The sequence below is a fragment of the Bubalus bubalis genome, chromosome 18 (assembly GCF_019923935.1).
Source record: "Bubalus bubalis isolate 160015118507 breed Murrah chromosome 18, NDDB_SH_1, whole genome shotgun sequence".
Taxonomy (NCBI): domain Eukaryota; kingdom Metazoa; phylum Chordata; class Mammalia; order Artiodactyla; family Bovidae; genus Bubalus; species Bubalus bubalis.
In genome coordinates, this window is record NC_059174.1 from 15,198,796 (window position 1) to 15,212,745 (window position 13,950).

The 13,950-nt window shown below is 36.1% G+C and overlaps 1 protein-coding gene and 1 long non-coding RNA gene across 2 annotated transcripts in view; one reads left to right on the forward strand and one right to left on the reverse strand.

Moving 5' to 3' along the window:
- Positions 1-13,950, forward strand: part of LOC112580379 — an 80,404-nt gene that overhangs the window by 2,901 nt on the left and 63,553 nt on the right. The window lies entirely within an intron of this gene.
- ITFG1 (integrin alpha FG-GAP repeat containing 1) overlaps positions 13,155-13,950 on the reverse strand; it is a 313,498-nt gene continuing 312,702 nt past the window's right edge. The window contains exon 18 of the mRNA XM_006062755.3: positions 13,155-13,549. Within this exon, the coding sequence (XP_006062817.3) occupies positions 13,490-13,549 (60 nt within the window). The 3' untranslated portion in view covers positions 13,155-13,489. The remainder of the gene's footprint in view (positions 13,550-13,950) is intronic.

Here is a 13,950-nt window from a genome sequence, read left to right on the forward strand (position 1 = left end):
TGAACTGAATGTTTCCCTCAAAATACATGTGCTGTGGTTTGAACAGTGTGCCTGTATTGGAGATGAGGCCTCTAAGGTTAAATGAAGTCATAAGGGTGAGACTCTGACCCGATGGGATTAGTGTCTTATAAGAAGAAACAGCAGAGAGCACAGGCATGGAGGAAGTGCCAGGTGAAGACCTGATGAGAAGGCAGCAGCCTGCAAGCCCTCTTACCAGAAACCAAATTGGCTAGAGCCTTAATCAGGGATTCCAGCCTCCAGAACTGTGAGAAGATAAATGTTGCTTCAGTCACTTAATCTATAACATTTTGTTATGGCAGCCTGAGCAGACTAATACAAAGATATACCATAACTAACGAAGATATAGGAATTGACACATAACCAAACTGATACATAGAAAATCTATTTGTAGTAAAAAAAAAAAAGGGGGGGGTTTGTCTTATACTGTTTTTTTTTGTATGTGCACATACAGTGTGCACATATGACTACAATGATGAAATTTAGTGACAAGCAAAATCATATAGAATCTCATTGTATGAAGAGTTCAGTATATGAAGATTTCGGTGGGGTTTTTAAAGGAAGGAAAAGAGGAAGATATTTTTTTAGTTTATTGAATTAGTTGGCTTGGGTTCTCATAACTACATGTTATAGACTAGGTGACCTACACAATAGAAATTTATTTTCTCACAGTTCTGAAGGCTAGAAGTCCAATATTAGGGTGCCAGTAGGGTTGGTTTCTGGTGAGACCTCTCTTCCTGGCTTGCAGACTGCAGAGTTCTTGCTATGTTTTCACATAGCCACAAACTCATGTCTTTTCCTCTTCTTATAAGAATATCAGTCAGATTGTATTAAGATCCTACTCTTATAACCTCATTTAACCTTAATTACATTCTTAAAGGCCCCATCTCCAAATATAATAACATTTTGGGTTAGAGCTTCAACATAAGGGTTTGGGTGAGGGGAAAGGCAGTTCAGTCCATACAGTCATAGACCAAAATTATCCCTGTGCCAGTGATATTGAAGAAGGCTTATCTCCAGGGAGTCAAAACCGGGTCATGTGGTAATGATGTCACCTAAACTGTGAACTTCCAGATGTTCAAGCTGGTTTTAGAAAAGGCAGAGGAACCAGAGATCAAATTGCCAACATCTCCTGGATCGTGGAAAAAGCAAGAGAGTTCCAGAAAAACATCTATTTCTGCTTTATTGACTATGCCAAAGCCTTTGTGTGGATCACAATAAACTGTGGAAAATTCTTCAAGAGATGGGAATACCAGACCACCTGATCTACCTCTTGAGAAACCTGTATGCAGGTCAGGAAGCAACAGTTAGAGCTGGACATGGAACAACAGACTGGTTCCAATTAGGAAAAGGAGTCCGTCAAGGCTGTATATTGTCACCCTGCTTATTTAACTTCTATGCAGAGTACATCATGAAAAACGCTGGGCTGTAAGAAGCATAAGCTGGAATCAAAATTTCTGGGAGAAATATCAATAACCTCAGATATGCAGATGACACCACCGTTATGGCAGAAAGTGAAGAAGAACTAAAGAGCCTCTTGATGACAGTGAAAGAGGAGAGTGAAGAAGTTGGCCGAAAGCTCAACATTCAGAAAACGAAGATCATGGCATCTGGTCCCATCACTTCATGGCAGATAGATGGGGAAACAGTGTTAGGCTTTATTTTTGGGGGCTCCAAAGTCACTGCAGATGGTGACTGCAGCCATGAAATTAAAAGAAGCTTACTCCTTGGAAGGAAAGTTATGATCAACCTAGATAGTGTATTCAAAAGCAGAGACATTACTTTGCCAACAAAGGTCCGTCTAGTCAAGGCTATGGTTTTTCCTGTGGTCATGTATGGATGTGAGAGTTGGACTGTGAAGAAAGCTGAGCGCCAAAGAATTGATGCTTTTGAACTGTGGTGTTGGAGAAGACTCTTGAGAGTCCCTTGGACTGCCAGGAGATCCAACCAGTCCATCCTAAAGGAAATCAGTCCTGAACATTCATTGGAAGGACTGATGCTGAAGCTGAAACTCCAGTACTTTGGCCACCTTATGCGAAGAGTTGACTCATTGGAAAAGACCCTGATGCTGGGAGGGATTGGGGGCAGGAGGAGAAGGGGACGACAGAGGATGAGATGGCTGGATGGCATCACCAACTCAATGGACATGAGTTTGAGTGAACTCCAGGAGTTGGTGATGGACAGGGAGGCCTGGCGTGCTGTGATTCATGGGGTTGCAAAGAGTCGGACACGACTGAGCGACTGAACTGAACTGAACTGAAACTTGTTTTCAAATTTCTGCTTAGTATAATTGCAAAGCAAGAAAAATTTTAAGAAATGTTATCTTCTACCAGTGCTTAAGTATTTCAACTTCATCAGGAAGATTTCTGGTCATCCATTTACTTGAGAAACTTAGTCTGTAATTATATATTTTAGAAGAATATTGTTAACATATATGTATCTTTTTCTTAAAAGCCAGAATATCATTTTGAAAGATGTTTACTTTATGTTTAATCCTGTTTACTAAAACTGAAACAAATGCAAGTCTCTTGGTACAGTAATAGGCATGTAGTGGTATCTTTCCATGGTCTTAATATTCATTTCCCTAATAGCAAATGATGTTGAGTGTCTTTTCATGAGCTTAGTTGCTATTCATATATCTTTTTTGGGGGCAGTGTCCAAATTCTTTCTCACTTTTAAACTGGGTTATTTAGTTTTGAGAGTTCTTTTACATTTTATACATTCTGGATATGTCTGTTATTGAATATATGATTTGCAAATATTTCCGTTGCATATGTAGCTTGTCTATTCATTCACTTGAAAGTGTTTTTGGCAAAGAAAATGATTTTAAATTTAGACTGTTTTCTTTTATGGATCATACTATTGGTCTTATTTCTAAGAACTCTTTGCTTACTGCAGTTCATGAATGTATTGTTGTATGTTTTCTTCTAAAAGTTTGATAGTTTTATGTTTTGCATTTAAGGTTATAATCCATTTTGAGTTAATTATTTTATGAGGTGTGAGGTTTAGGTCAAGGTTCTTTTTTTTCTTTGCATATGGATGACCAAATATTCTTTTTTTGTTTGTTTGTTTTACATGCTGTTATATTTGTTTATTTTTTTCTTATATGATATTATACATGTTTTAATGCCATTCTCCTGGATCATCCCCCACCCCCGCCACAGAGTCCAAAAGACTGTTCTATACATCTGTGTCTTTTTTGCTATCTTGCATACAGGGTGGTCATTACCATCTTTCTAAATTCCATATATATGCGTTAGTATACTGTATTGGTGTTTTTCTTTCTGCCTTACTTCACTCTGTATAATCGGCTCCAGTTTCATCCACCTCATTAGAACTGATTCAAATGTATTCTTTTTAATGGCTGAGTAATACTCCATTGTGTATATGTACCACAGCTTTCTTATCCATTCATCTGCTGATGGACATCTAGGTTGCTTCCATGTCCTGGCTATTATAAACAGTGCTGTGATGAACATTGGGGTACATGTGTCTCTTTCAATTCTGGTTTCCTTGGTGTGTATGCCTAGCCAGAAACTATAAAAATCTTAGAGGAGAACATAGGCAAAACACTCTCTGACATACATCACAGCAGGATCCTCTATGACCCACCTCCCAGAATATTGGAAATAAAAGCAAAAATAAACAAATGGGATCTAATTAAAATTAAAAGCTTCTGCACAACAAAAGAAACTATAATCAATATGAAAAGACAGCCTTCAGAATGGGAGAAAATAGTAGCAAATGAAGCAACTGACAAACAACTAATCTCAAAATATACAAGCAACTCCTGCAGCTCAATTCCAGAAAAATAAACGACCCAATCAAAAAATGGACCAAAGAACTAAATAGACATTTCTCCAAAGAAGACATACAGATGGCTAACAAACACATGAAAAGATGCTCAGCATCACTCATAATCAGAGAAATGCAAATCAAAACCACAATGAGGTTAGGGTTAGGGCCATTTCATGCCAGTCAGAATGGCTGTGATCCAAAAGTCTGCAAGCAATAAATGCTGGAGAGGATGTGGAGAAAAGGGAACCCTCTTACACTGTTGGTGGGAATGCAAACTAGCACAGCCACTATGGAGAACAGTGTGGAGATTCCTTAAAAAACTGGAAATAGAACTGCCATACGACCAAATATTCTAACAGTAATGTTTATTTCAAAGACCACGTTCCACTGAACTACTTTTAAACTTTTGTCAAAGATCAAACAGCTGTATTTGTGTGGGATTATTTTTGGACTTTCTTTTTTGTTCCATTGATCTATGTGTCTGTCTTTTTGCAAGTGCCACATTATCCTGATTATTATAGCTTCATAATAAGTCTTAAAATCAGGAGTGTGACCTTCAACTTTGCCATCTTTTCCAAAATTATTTGAAACTGTTCTAGCTCCTCTACTCTTTCATATAAAGTTTATAATCATCTTATCTATGTCCAAAAAATACTGTTGGAATTTTGATAGGGATGTTGTTAAATCTATAGGTCACTTTGGGGAGTGTTGACATCTTTACTAGGTTGGATCTTCCAGTCTATGAACGCAGTGTCTTTACTTTTATGTCTTCCTTTATTTCTTCCATCGCTCTTTCATAGATTTCAGCATACAGATCCTATGCATGCTTTGTTATATTTATACGTAAGAATTTAATTTTGGGGATCTATTTTAAGTGATATTTAAAAGAATTTCAATTTCCAATTGCTCATGGCATTTATATAGGAATATAATTGATTTTTTGTGTTGACCTCGTATCCTGCTGAACTTGCTGAATTCACTTAGTTCTAGGAGCTTGTGTGTGTGTGTATAGATTTTCTAGACTACTGTGTCATCTGCTAATAGGGACTGTTTTATTTCTTCCTTTCCAGTCTGTATGCCTTTTCTTTTCTTTTCTTGGCTTATTACTTTAATTAAGGTTTCTAGCACAATATGGTAAATCAACTATATTTCAATTAAAAAAATTTAAAAAGAAGATCTTATATTAAAACAGATATAAAAAAAAGATTTCCTGTATTATGGTAAAAATTATCAGTGGGAGAGGACATCCTTACCTTGTTCCTAATCTTAGAGGGAAAGCATTCAGTCTCCCACCATTAAGTATGTGTTAGCTGTAGTTTTTTTTTTTCTTTTTTAAGTAATTCCCTTTAATAGGTTCAGGAGGTTCTATTCATAGTTTACTTAGTTTAAAAAAAAATTGACAGTGGATGTTAGATTTTGTCAAATTATCTTTCTGTGCCTATTGAGAGGATAAAATGTTTTTTCTGACTTAATAGTATGGTAAATTATATTGCTTTCTTCCCCTTCAAACAGTGAACTAGTTTTGCATTCTGGGAGGAAAAACACTTGGTAATGATATATTATCTATTTTATATATTTGTGCACAAAATTTGCTACTGTTTTGTTGAGGATTTTTATATCTGTGTTATGAGGGATATTGGCCTGTAGTTTTATTTTCTTATAATGTCTTTGTCTGGTTTTAGCATTAGGGAAATATTGACCTTTAGAAAGAGTTATGAAATATTCCTTCCTCTTCTTTTTCTTCAAGATACTGGATAGAATAGGTATTATTTCTTAGATGTTTGTAAAATTTGCCAGTGAAACCATCTGCTCCATTGAGTTTTCTTTGGTGGAAAGTTTGTTTTTAATATGAAAATTGAACTTTAAAAAATAGATATAGTGTTTATTGATTTCTGCTTATGTGTGTTTTGGTAGTTTGTATCAATGGCAGAAAGTGAAGAAGAACTAAAAAGCCTCCTGATGAGGGTAAAAGAGGAGAGTGAAAAAACTGGCTTGAAACTCAACATTCAGAAAACTAAGATCATGGCATCCAGTCCCATCACCTCATGGCAAATAGAAGGGGAAAAATTGGAAGCAGTGAAGGATTTTCTTTTCTTGGGCTCCAAAATCACTGTGGATGGTGACTGCAGCCATGAAATTAAAAGATGCTGACTCAGGGAAAGCTATGACAAACCTAGACAGTATATTAAACTCAGACACATCACTTTGTGAACAAAGGTCCATATAGTCAAAGCTATGATTTTTCCAATAGTTATGTATGGATGTGAGAATTGGACCATAAAAAAGGCTGAGCATTGAAGAATTGCTGCTTTCCAATTGTGGTGTTGGAGAAGACTCTTGAGAGTCCCTTGGACTTTAAGGAGATCAAGCCAGTCAGTCCTCAAGGAAATCAGTCCTGAATATGCATTGGAAGGACTGTTGCTGAAGGTGAAGCTTCAGTACTTTGGCCACTTGATGCAAAGAGCTGATTCACTGGAAAAGAGCCTGATACTGGGAAGGATTGAAGGCAAAAGGAGAAAGGTGCGGCAGAGAAGTGATGGCTAGATAGCATCACCAACATTCTGGACATGAATTTAAGCAAAGTCTGGGAGGTAGTAGAGGACAGAGGAGCCTGGCATGCTACAATCTGTTGGGGTCACAATGAGTCAGTCGGTCATGACTTGTGACTGAACAACAACAAATCTTTTAAGGAATTGGTCCATTTAATTTAATTTATTGAATTCATGGGCATAGATAATTCCTCATATTTTTAAAAAAGTATGCTTTTAATGTCAGTGTAATCAGTAGTGATGTCTTCCGTTTCGTTCATTATATTAGTTATTTGTGTCTATTCCTTTTTTCCCCTGGTTTGAGGTATATCAATATTGTTGATCATTTCAAAGAACCATCTTTTTATTGATTTCTGCTTTAATAATTTTCTTCTATCTTCTGTTTGCTTTAATCTTTTTTTTTTTAATCTAGTTAAGGTGGAAGCTTAGGTTACTGATTTTAGATCTTTTTTCTTTGTTAATATATGCATTTAATGCTATACATTTCCCTTTAAGCTCTGCCTTTTCTGTCTCCTACAAATTTTATGTTGTATTTTTATTTCTTTAAAAACTTTAAAAAATTTCCTTTGCAACTTCTTCATTAATCCCATGGTTATTTTAAAGTGCATTAATTTCTAATGTTTGAGTGTTTTCCAGGTATCTCTTTAATGTAGTTCAGTTTTAGTCTGAGGATCTTTGTATCATTTCTGTTCTTTTAAATTTGGGGAGGTTTCTTTTATAGCCCAGATTAGTATCTCTTTTAGTGAATGTTCCTTGTGCATGTACGGCAACTCTGTATTTTGCTCTTGTTGAAGTGTTTTCTACTTCATTAGGTTAACTTGATTGGTAATGCTTTTCAGGTCATCTCTAAATTTTCTGAGTTTCTGCCTACATTTTCTATTACTCACTATAGAAGGTAATTGACATTTCCACCCTAAACTGGGGTGTGTCTCTTTCTCCTTACATGTCTGTTTTGCTTTATATATTTATTTTATACACATTTAGGATTTTTGTGTCAAGAAGAGAGGCGTGATCTTAGTTGAGTCTACTCTCTTTAGCTAATGCAGTGCCCCAAAGGGGCTGACAGCCATCTGTTGAAGGCACTCTCAGAAATTAGAATAATAAATCCTTTATTTTTGAAGGAGGATCTGGACATCATAGCACCTACCAGAGAAGTAATCAGGTTTTCTGTTTGAATCTGTTTTAGTGATGTTTTCATAGGAATTGGTCTGTTTTGTTAAGTTTCAAATTCATTGGTGTAAAATTGTTCTTAGCCTCTTCTGATTTTTAATATATACTTTATAGTTACATCTTCTTTATCATTTCTGGTGTTTGTTATTTCTGCCTGCTTTGTTTTCCTTGACAGAGGCTCTTGGGACAGCCTATAGCCAATAACTGATGAATGTGGGGGGTATAAAGGCCCAGCCTTCTTACCCTAACTTAGGACAGGTTAGGAAGCAGAGGTGGGCATCCTATCTCAATACTCACTGTAGCACTGTATGAGGCATTTCACTGAGAATGCATCACAACTTGATTTCTACCTCTGCCCAGTCTTGCTTCCTTCCTTTCTTCAGTACAAGTGTTGACCAAGAGCACTCCTAATCTATTATGTTATCTATTATGTTTTATTAGTTTTTTAAAATAACTGGCTAGGTGATGCAAATAGGCTGCAAGTCGTCACAAGGGCTGGTTAACTTTAATTCACTATTTTTGACTGTGGTAGGTCTTTTGTCTTTTTTAATTATTTTAATTGGAGGCTAATTACTTTGCAATATTGTATTGGTTTTGCCATACATCGACATGAATCTGCCACAGGTGTATATGTGTTCCCCATCCTGAACCCCCTTCCCACCTCCCTCCCCATACCATCCCTCTGGGTCATCCCAATTTACTATTTTTGACTGTGCTACGTCTTCATTGCTGCGCTGTCTTTTCTGTAGTTGCAGTGCTTAGGCTTCTCATTGGGAAGCACGGCCCTAGAGCATGTTGGTATCAGTAATTGTGGCTCCTGGGCTGTAGCGCACAGGCCCAATAGTTGTGGCCCACAGGCTTAGCTGCTCTGTTGCATGTGGGATCTTCCCCAACCAGGGACTGAACACATATCCCCTGCATAGGCAGGCAGATTCTCTACCATTGGCCTGCCAGGGAACCTCATTAGTTCACTGTTATACTAAGGAGTTACCCCTAAGTATCCTAGCTTATTTAAAATCCCATTTAAAACCCTAAAAGATGATCCTCTTAAAGTACTACACTCAATATGTCAGCATATTTGGAAAAATCAACAATGGCCATAGGACTGGAAAAGGTCAGTTTTTATTCCAATCCCAAAGAAGGGCAATGCTGAAGAATGTTCAAACTAGTGTACAGTTGCTCTCATTTCACATGCTCAAAATCCTTCAATCTAGGCTTCAGCAGTTCATGAACCGAGATAACTTCCAGGTGTGCAAACTGGTTTTTAAGAGGCAGAGGCGCAGAGATCAAATTGCTAAGCAAGGGAATTCTAGAAAAACATCTACTTCATTGATCATGTGAAAGTCTTTGGCTATGTGGATCACAACAAACTGTGGAAAATTCTTTAAGAGATGGGAATACCAGACCACCTTACCTGTCTCCTGAGAAGTCTGTATGAGTCAAGAATCAACAGTTAGAACCGGACATGGAACAACTGACTGGTTCAAAATTGGAAAAGGAGTACTGTATATTGTCACCCTGCTTATTTAACTTTTATGCAGAGTATATTATGCAAAATGCTAGGCTGGATGAATCATAAACTGGAATCAAAACTTCTGGGAGGTAACAACCTCAGATATGCAGATGATACCACTCTAATGGCAGAAAGTGAAGAGGAACTAAAGAGCCTCTTGATGAGGGTGAGAGAGGAGAGAGTGAAAAAGCTGGCTTAAAACTCAACATTCAAAAAACTAAGATCATGGCATCCAGTCCTATCACTTCATGGCAAATAGATGGGGAAAAAAGTGGAAATAGTGATAGATTTGATCTTCCTAGGCTGCAGAAAAACTGCAGATGGTGATGATAGCCATGAAATTAGAAGGCACTTGCTCCTTAGAAGGAAAGCTGTGACAAACCTAGACTGTGTATTAACAAGCAGAGACATCACTTTGCTCACAGTCTGTAGAGTCAAACCTATGGTTTTTCCAGTAGTCATATATGGATGTGAGAGTTGGACCATAAAGAAGGCTGAGCACCAAAGAATTGATGTTTTGCAATTGTGGTACTGGAGAAGTCTCTTGAGAATCCCTTGAACTGCAAGGAGATCAAACCAGTGAATCCTAAAGGAAGTTAACCCTGAATATTCATTGGAAGGACTGATGCTAAAGCTCCAATATTTTGGCCACCAATGTGAAGAGCCAACTCAGAAAAAACCCTGCTGCTGGGAAAGATTGAAGGCAAAAGGAGAAGGGGGTGGCAGAGGATGAGATGGTTAGGTAGCATCATTGACTCAATGCACATGAATTTGAGCAATCTCCAGGAGATAGTAGGGGACAGGGGAGCCTGGCATGCTGCAGTCCATGAGGTCACAAAGAGTCGGACAGGACTTAGCAGCTGAACAAAAATCATAACTTAAGCCTCAGTAATCAGGGTCTCTTGGACACATTTCAAGTTATTGAGTTTTGAGTAGTCAGTTCTAGCTATTTGTAAAAATTAATATTTCCTTTTATTCTTCGAGATTTTCTAAAGAACAAAAGGAAAAAAAATTGAAACATGGAATAAAACTCATTTTTTTTTGCAATTACTATATGAATTCACTGGACCTTTGTATAAATGTCTTAATTTACCTTGGTGATCTTATTTTTAGTGATATGTAAAATTATTTTTAGTTTTTCTAAAATAACTTAATCTAGTATCCTTAGTGATTTTATTTTTCTTCTACATTGAAACATTTTGCTATAGGATTTCTCTGCTTGAAAAGGCTGTATCTTTGATGCCAGTTCATTTTTACCTTTGCTGGTTTAGTAACCATTGTCTTTAGTAGAGATGCATGTCACAGATTTATGGATATTTAATCTGAGGGTGAATCTCTAGGTATATCTAGTTGTAATAGCTTCCCACCATATCAAGAGTAGGGAGAGTATAAAAAGTATGTTCATAAGTTATTACCTTTAATCCTGAGGCTTTCTTGGAGAAACTATTTGAGAATTAAGTTTCTGAAAATAAATAGTTTTTTTGGCTGGTAGATGGAGAAATATAAACGGTTAGTCCAAATAAATGCTGTGTTAACAACAATGTATTTATTGTATTTGCAAGTATAGATATGTCTTGGAGATATTATGGGTTTGGTTCCAGACCACCCCAATGAAGAGAATATCATGGTAAAGTAAGTCTCATGAACTTTTTTGGTTTCTCATTGTTTACACTATATTGCAGTCTATACAGTATAGCATTATGTAATAGCATTATGTCTTTTTAAAGACACTGTACATCCTAGGGACTTCCCTTTGGTTAAGACTGTGGTTAAGACTCCATGTTTCCAATGCAGGGGATGAAGGTTGGACCCCTGGTCAGGGAACTAAGACCCCACATACCCCATGGTGTGGCAAAAAATAAATTAAAAAAAAAAAAGCAAAAAAGAAAAATAAAGACAATGTACATACCTTAAGAATACAAAAAAACAAACCCCAGTTATAATAGTAATGTAAAAAAAAATCACTGATCACAAGTCACTATAATGATAATTTAAAAATTTGCAATATTGCAAGAATTACCAAAATGTGACACAGAGACATCAAGTGAGCGAATGCTGTTGGAAAATGGCACCAATAGGCTTACTTAATGCAGGGTTGCCACAAATATTCAGTTTTTAAAACAACAAAATATTTGTGAAATGCAGTAAACTGAAGCACAGTAAAAAAAAAAGTTTGCATGTGATTGTTATCTTCAAAGGGTTATTAAGTCTTGATTACTCCTAGTTCCCCAGAGGAGGAGGATTATGTAAGTATAGGTCAGTGGAAGAGAGTCAAAATGTTAAGTTATTGTTTGTCTCTGCAATAGGAAGTGGGAGAGAAGAAAAGAACCAGCACTTTTCAAGTATCTTCTGTGCACATATTGCTACTTAAAACTCAAATTTTTTTAGGGTAGGTACCACTCAGTATCCTTCTTCCTCTATAGAGGAAGAAACCAGAGCTCAAAGAGGTAAAGTGACTGACTAAAAGTCACAAAATGGGAGTTAGGCTCTGAATCCTGATTAGTTTGACCTCAAAGTCTTGTGCTCTTTCCACTACACTCTTGAACAGTGTGTGTGCTGACCTACACAAATATCCAAGTGTAACTTTCTTGTTGGATTTCTGTATCTGAGGTTCTGCATCTGCAGATTCAACCAACTGTGTACTACTGCAGTACCTAAGTACTGCAAAAGCCACTTTTAAGAGGACTTGTGCAGTTCAAACCCATTTTGCTCAAGGGTCAGCTGTATTTGATTCTGAACATTGTGACACATTTACTTGCTGTCCCTTAATGAGTGGCACTGATGTTGCATTGAAGGTTGGTATCAAGATTCAGAAACATAAAGTCACTGATTGTATTTTTGTCATTAATATTTCATTTGCCTGTAACACTATTCCTCATAGACTCTGACTACAATGAGTTTTAAAACTCATGCTGTATCAAATAATAGATACTAAACATACCTGTCTTTAAGGACAGTGTAAAACAGAGCCTGGCACAGTGTTGTAGGCTGATGAAGGTTTAATGAATTTAACTGGGTATTATAGTTGGGAGATGCCTGTCTAGCCCTGTTAGGCACGTGGACCTCATAACCTCTAAGGCTTATCATGGGCCAAAGTAATTATTTACACATTCCCCAAACTACTTTGTTTCAATACAGAATATTTATTAGAAGATTTAGGTACACAAAGCCATGCTTAGGTACATAAAGTAAACCACTTATACACAGGCCATTCTCAGTGAACTGTAAGGAAAAAAAATAACACGAAGAACAAAATTGTTTTCAAGTTTTTATATTTTATATCCATCATATGTTCGTTTGCATGTTAGGAAGTTATTAGCACTGACATATAAACTTAGATGTAACTTTTTGATGAAGTTCACAAAAATTTGCATTGAAGTCTGAACGTAAATTACAGACTCTTACAAGCGTTTGAGAATAGAAATGTGATTGAAGATTTGCATTCCCAGATGTTTCAAGAAATCAAATGCTTTTCACTACCATGTGATAAGGATCTATGTTCAAATGAAAATTACTGGGGCACATTAATTCTTGAAGGGTATTATAATTTTCAGTTAATATAAGAAAGTAATAAACCTTTATATAGGGTGTCAACCATGAAGAATTTAGGCTTTCCTAAGACTATGATTTCCACATACCTGAAAAGAAAATCCTATGAAGTCTGTATATTTTGATAATTAGTTGCAGAAGTCTGTAAAAAACGATTTAAGAATAATTGTAACAACAACTACCATGTATTGAAACCTTACTCTGTGCTAGGCACCAAGCTATGTACTTTGTATACATTATCCTATTTAATGTATATTATAACTCAACTGTGTAATAGTATTAGCTCTGTTTATAAACAAGAAAACAGGCTTAAGCAGTTAGCCAAGTTCAGCAAACAGCTTGTAAATGGTGTGACCAAGAGTTTAAAGCGAGCCTGACTGTGGTTCCAAAGCCAGAGTACCCAACCACTATATTGTATGACATCAGTGAAAGACCCCTCACCTGCTGTCGTGAGGGTGAACGGTTAAGAACTTACCTATGATACAGTCACAGAAGTATAATTTGCATTGTTAGACTAAGAAGCAAGATTGATTCAAGTGGAACACAAAAAACCTTGCTCATTTAAATAATTTTTATTTACACGTCTTTTCCCATCATTATTCTAATAAGATTATAAATACATAAACACCTGAGTACATGCAACACATTCCACAAAGGGAAAAAAATGTACAGCACAAGTGAAAAAAGAACCAAACTATTGTAAACAAAGTACTTTAAAAAAAGACCTTGTAACACATTCAGGCCATATTTATTTGAACATTTTCCAATAATTACCAAGGGATTTATCATTTATAAGTAATAGTCAAAATCTCCTATTTTATTCTATAAGCCAAGTTTAGCATTTCAGTTAATCAAGTGAATAGCTGTTCCATTATGCAGTAGTAAAGGCAAGTCACATAGCATCAAAATGAAATCGATGAGCTTCTTGTCGTTTTTCTCTATCGTCTGCTTTCTGAAAAAGAATTTTAGACTGGTTGATAAATGATAAGAAAATGTCAAAGACTTTCTGAAATATGAAATGGTTAGTTAAAAAAGCCCTCAGCAATTAGTAGGTAAAAGTGTGATTTTATTATGCGATAATCTTATGAAATATTTTTATAGTTTACAGTAGCTATTCTATAATTAATGATCTTTTAAATTGAATTTAAAAAACCAACAAGCATTGTTCCTTAAAAGCTTAGTTTGTTATATATTATTTATTTGAAAGTAGGAGTAAACATTAGATTTTGTAAGAATGGAATCAACTATTACATTTTTCCTGTTCTTAATACTGCTGAATCTAATTAAAGCACATTAGTTATTTTGGGGTTAACCTATTGATTTTGCATTGGGATATTGGTTCCTTGACCAGGA